The 5616-nt window shown below is 44.9% G+C and overlaps 1 protein-coding gene across 1 annotated transcript; it reads left to right on the top strand.

The window, feature by feature from the left end:
* The first annotated feature begins 3733 nt into the window (after positions 1 to 3733).
* On the top strand, positions 3734 to 5257 carry LOC141655707 (uncharacterized). The gene has a single exon (XM_074462773.1). The coding sequence runs from the start codon at positions 3734 to 3736 to the stop codon at positions 5255 to 5257; it is 1524 nt and encodes a 507-aa protein (XP_074318874.1).
* Positions 5258 to 5616: the final 359 nt, after the last annotated feature.

Genomic DNA, 5616 nt, shown 5'->3' with positions numbered 1-5616 from the left:
TTCATGAACGAGCTCTTTAATTGCATCCCTGGTAGCATCTTCAGCTTGGTCCCGGTACTGGGCACACATGTCAGGGATGATGACGGTCTTCAGCGTCTCAATGTCTTTCTCCCTCTGAGCAAGGATAGCCTTTGTGTTCTTATGCTCCTTCGCCTTGGCCAGATGCAGGTACTTCCATCTTTCCCTCTGCTCAACCATGGTATTATAACCGCCCTGAAGTTTCTCTCTCTCCTCCCGCAGCTTAGCGGCGTCAGCCTCCGCAACCTCAACCTTGGCTCTCTCGGCTAGGACCGCCTTCTCAGCGTCCTCCCTAAGCTTTCGCTCAGCGAGGAAGTCCTCCTTCGACCTCTCGGCCTCTTTCTTAGCAGCGGCAAGCTCGAGCCTCAGCCGTTCAAGCGCAGGGGCAGCTCGAGCCATGACCTTTTCTTGCTCCATAATATGAGCGCCAGCTAGTACAGCCCACTTCACCAGCCTCTTGGACAACCTTATGCCTTCCGCCGTAAGGTGAGCGGGGGAAACCTTCTGGGATGAGGAGTCGACAATGACATTTCTATCGCCCGTCTGCACAGGCTGCTTCTCCAATTGCGTTCGTTCGGAGAACGACAATTTGCGCGGCTGATCTACAAAAAATCCAGACAAAGCATCCATGTTAACATTCATCGACATATCAGAAAGCCTGTCATCAGGGATGCCTAGGGAACCTGCTAAATCCGAGCCATGGGTTAGATCCCTACCGCTCCTAGCCTTCTTGGGCAGAGGGCCGGCTGACCCTTTCTCTTTCCCTGCCTCGGTAACAGCAGCAGCAGGTGTCTTTTCCTTCCTCTTATTTGAAGGAGGAGGACCCTCCACAACGGTGACCTCCTCTTCAACATCGACGACCACCTGCTCCTTTTGGACTACGGGGATTGAAGATTGAGCTAGAGTTGCCGCCGTAGACGTTGTTTTTGGTCTCCGGCGCGGCACGTTACCGCCGATCTCCGCTCGAGCCGCCGCCACATCCATCGCCTTCATCGCCTGCTCTATAAGCTCGTGCGGGGCCGGTCTGCGATCACGTGGCACGGCCATAGGATGCAGCTCAAAAACTCTCCCGCCCTGGTCGAGTCCCAACCTATTTAGGACAGAGATGGAGAGATCCCGACCGAATCGATCTGCAAGAAACAAAGCAAGAGTTAAGTAAAAGAAGTAAACCGGGGCAAATACAGAAGCATAAAAAGAAAAAGTGGGCCTCACACCGACCCCACTCACCCTGGCCGAGAGCCGGTATGAGGCCGACGTGGCAACGTAGCTCGTCTTGAAGGACGATCTGCGTCGGGGGCATCCATCCCTTCGGCGTGCCATCCTTCTCAGCCTCGAACACGCTCATTGCCCGCTCTTCGTCCTCCTTAAGATAGACCTTCTTGGCGTCCATCTTAAGCTTATTCCGGGAGACATATCTATCATGCTCCCCCTGACTCTCACACCGCAAGTTGACGCGGCTCTGGAAGAACCGGGGCAGTGGATAGTCCTCCGGCACCTCAACATATACCCACCGCCCCTTCCAGTCCTTGCAAGAGGTCAGCTTAGAGACGGTCACGTAACCCGGCTCCATCTGCACGCTGTACCACCCCGTGCCACCTAGGGTAGTCTGCCGAAGATGATGAAGCCGGCGGAACAGGTTAACCGTTGGGGCCTCCCCCTTAAAGAGACAAAGCCACACAAAGCCAATAATAGTCCTAAAAGCCAACGGATGCAGTTGTGCCACGGCGACGTTCATGGCTTTGATTATGGCGGCGACGTGCTCATTAAGAGGAAATCGGAGCCCATACTCCAGATGTCTGATGTACACGCCGTCTGACCTTCGGGAGGGCAACAGACGCCTCGATCACCCTCGGGGACAACAATTCTATACCCCCTGCCGAAGGAGTAATGGTCTTCAAAAAGATCAGGACCGGAACAACTAGCGAACTTATTCGTCCAAACACGATCAGGATTGATCGAGCAGGCTTCGCCGTGCCACGAATAACGCGGCCTCTCTGAGTCGGATTGGGTCTCTTCATCATCATCATCATCGAAACCCTCCAAAAATTTCTCCTCAATTTCAGGAGAAGGCGACTTGGGACCCCCAAACCCTATCGGGGTGACAACCAGTGGCTCCTGTTCATCAGGACGCGACGGTTCGCACCCGGCGCAGAGGTACTGGGTTGAGCATCGGCAGAAGACATGGCGACAACAATTATTTAAACAAGTAAAAAGTTGGGAAAAATTTGTTTGTTTACCTTGGAAGAAAGTGTTACGCCGAGTAACGCTTTGAAGACTAGAGAGAAATTTCTTCGAAAAAGCTAATAGAGAGGAATTTTTTTGAGAAAATGAAGTTTGATGGCCACAATGAGGGGATAACTGCTCTATTTATAGAGCAAAGCCCATTCAGTGGACCAATCAGAGCAAAGCCCATGAAGCGTCCACCAATCAGCGCCAAGCCACGTGTCAAGCATGCAGCCACGAAATGTCAATTGACATACAGTAACAAATCTTCTTCGACACGCTCCTTGGTATCTACTTGCTAACGGCTAGCTGATCAACCAAGCTTGGCAGCACCGGCTGAGGGAAATCAAAAGCACACGGCACTCTCAACCTTGGTCTCGGCCAGCGCCATTTTCTCTTTTCCACATTGGATGTCCATTACACAACCATGTGGAGGGGGGATATGGTACGGCCTGAACAGAACCAAGCCGAGGAAGAAGAAGCCGAGGAAGAAGCTCAACATGCGCAGAATACGCTCAACACTCATTGAAGGTCCATACCACGGCATAGACTACGCTAGGGGCAAATTGATGGGGCATATTCTGCACCCGCTGACCGAGTCAACATATTGAGGAAGGTCAAAGCCAAAAGACAGCAAGTCAACGTATTAGACAGCCTAACCGATGCAGCCTGTCACTTGGGTCTCGGTCTCGGCACCTAGCCGGCCGAGAGGCATATCCGCGTACTTGCATCCAGTCCCCACGGCATGGAGTCAACCAGGCCAGCCGGCCTGCCATGGGTCCCTCGGCCGAGGGTAAGATAGTCTTTCCACCTGCTAGCCACTTGGCCACTACGTGACAAAAGATGAAATCCTATAAATACTCCACTTCTCTCATTGAGAAAAGGATCCCAAAAACTAACCGAAAATCTGGTATAAACTCCCTTATCTCTCTACAATATACTTTGCCAAGTTAACACACAACTTATCTCTTTAAGTTTACTGACTTAAGCGTCGGAGTGAGTACGCTCGGTACCAAGCCGAGCCCTCAGTTTGTTCATCTTTACAGGAGAGAGCGAAAGGAAGAGACAAGCAAAGACGTCATTCTACAAGCTTACGTGGTCACAAATCCTGCTCCGGAATTACACCCGGAACACCTTCATCATTTGATTAAGGTAGAATTTCAGTTCTATGGTTTTCTTAAGCTTCATTGGGCTCGTGTCGTCTCAAGTATAACCAAATTTATTGTTGGATCATGTACGTTTTTTCTTACAACCCTTTGCACATGTATCATAGCACATCGGTTATGTTTAGCTTTAATGAGTTTTGTTTTATGCGAAGTTATTAAGTCAATTAGGCTTCTTTTCGCCCGAATTTTTTGCTATGCCGCATGTAACTACATGCCACTGTTGATGTTGATAATGCTATTCTGCATCCAGATATTGCTATACTACATCCAGCAGATAATGCCAGATAATGCTCTGCTGCATCCAATGATGTTCAAAAATTTTTTTCATGAATATTACCTTTTGGAATGTTAGGGGTACCAAACGAAAGAATTTTGCCGAAGAACTTAATTTCTTTAGCTCTTCGAATGGAATTAAAATTTTAGCTATATGTGACACTAAATCGTCTACTAAGCCTGACCCTTACCTTATAACTAGTTATGGGTTTAATAATTGCGACTTCATTCCCAGTGATGGATTTTCTGGGGGGATTTGGTTATTTTGGAAAGAAACTGTCTCTATGACTTTTTCGTTAAATGTCCCATTTAAGTCGAGTAGATTCATTGCTTGTGAAGTGTGTGATTTAACGAACAATGTCAAGTTTTACCTTATTTTTGTTTATGCTCCAGCTCAACTGGCTGAGAAGTCGGACTTTTGGAATGAATTTCAAAATTTTGTCCTCAATCTTGATTTGCCTTTCTTAGTACTAGGAGATCTTAACGAGATTAAGAATCCTAGTGAAAAAGAAGGGGGTGCAAAAGTTACCAATGCGCGTTGTTTAAGATTAAATAGTTTCTTAAGTAATACTAGCTGTGTAGATCTCCCTTTTTCCGGTAATTTTTTTACTTGGAGGAAAAAGAAAACGGGGTCTGAAAATGTTTTTGAAATCCTTGATAAAGCCTTAGCCTCTCCTAATTGGATGAGTATATATCCAAACATGCAGTTTGTCCACCATGCTTTCACTAGCTCAGACCATTGTCCGATTTCTGTGAAGTTTTATAACCAAATTCACAGAAAAGCCCCTCCTTTTCGTTTTGAACTCATGTGGACTCTCCGGGATGATTTTAGTAAAATGGTCAAAAGTTGTTGGCAATATCAGTTTCAAGGATCATATATGTTCTGTCTTTCTCAAAAATGCAAATTTTTAAAACAAAAGGCTAAGACATGGAATCAGTCTACATTTGGTAATATTTTTAGACAACTTTCAATTGCTGAAAAAAAGTTAGAAAATATTCAAAAACAGCTAGGCTCTTCTCATATTGCCCATTTAGAAAACGCACAATTGAGATGGCTAAAAAAGCGTGATGCTCTTCTTGACTATAAACGTGTCTATTGGCAACAAAAATCTCGTATAACCAAAGTAAATTTTGGAGATAATAATACCAAGTTTTTTCAAAATTATGCCACGATTAGACGTAATAGAAATGGTATTAAGCAATTTATTAATAAGAATGGTGCTTGTATTACTGATCAAGAACTTATTAAACAAGAAATTTCTGACGAGTTTACACTTAGGTTTACAAAAAATCAACTTTGTAATTTCGACAAGAATGAGGATTTTAAGTCTATTAGTGGCTTAATTACAGATGAAGATAACAGATTTCTTACCGGTAATATCAGTAGGGAAGAGGTTAAACAAACTGTGTTTAGTTTAGCCGCAGATAAATGCCAGTCCCGATGGGTTTCTGCAGAGTTTTTTCAAAAATACCGGGATATTGTAGGAAATTCCGTCACTAAAGTCGTTTTAGCATTTTTCCATTCTCGAGAAATTACTAAAAGAAATGAATCATACTTTCATAGCATTGATTCCTAAAATTGAAAATCCTCAAACAGCAAACCATTTTCGCCCGATTAGTCTTTGTTCAACAATTTATAAAATTATTGCAAAAATCTTGGCTAATCGTCTTCGAAATGTCTTGCATAAGATTATACACCCGTTTCAAGGTGCTTTTACACCTAATCGCTTCATTCAAGATAATATTCTTTTAGCTCACGAGATTTTTAACTCGTTTAAACGTAAAAAAGGCAAAGGAGGTTGGATTGCAATCAAACTTGATATGGAGAAAGCATACGACAGACTAGAATGGAATTTTATCGAGGAAAATTTTAAACAAATGGGTTTTAATGCTAAGTGGATTTCATGGATTATGGCATGTATAAACACTGTTTCTT

This window comes from Silene latifolia, chromosome 5 (genome assembly GCF_048544455.1).
Source record: "Silene latifolia isolate original U9 population chromosome 5, ASM4854445v1, whole genome shotgun sequence".
NCBI classification, from domain to species: domain Eukaryota; kingdom Viridiplantae; phylum Streptophyta; class Magnoliopsida; order Caryophyllales; family Caryophyllaceae; genus Silene; species Silene latifolia.
Note: the sequence above shows the minus strand (reverse complement) of the source record. Positions and strands in the feature narration are given on the sequence as shown.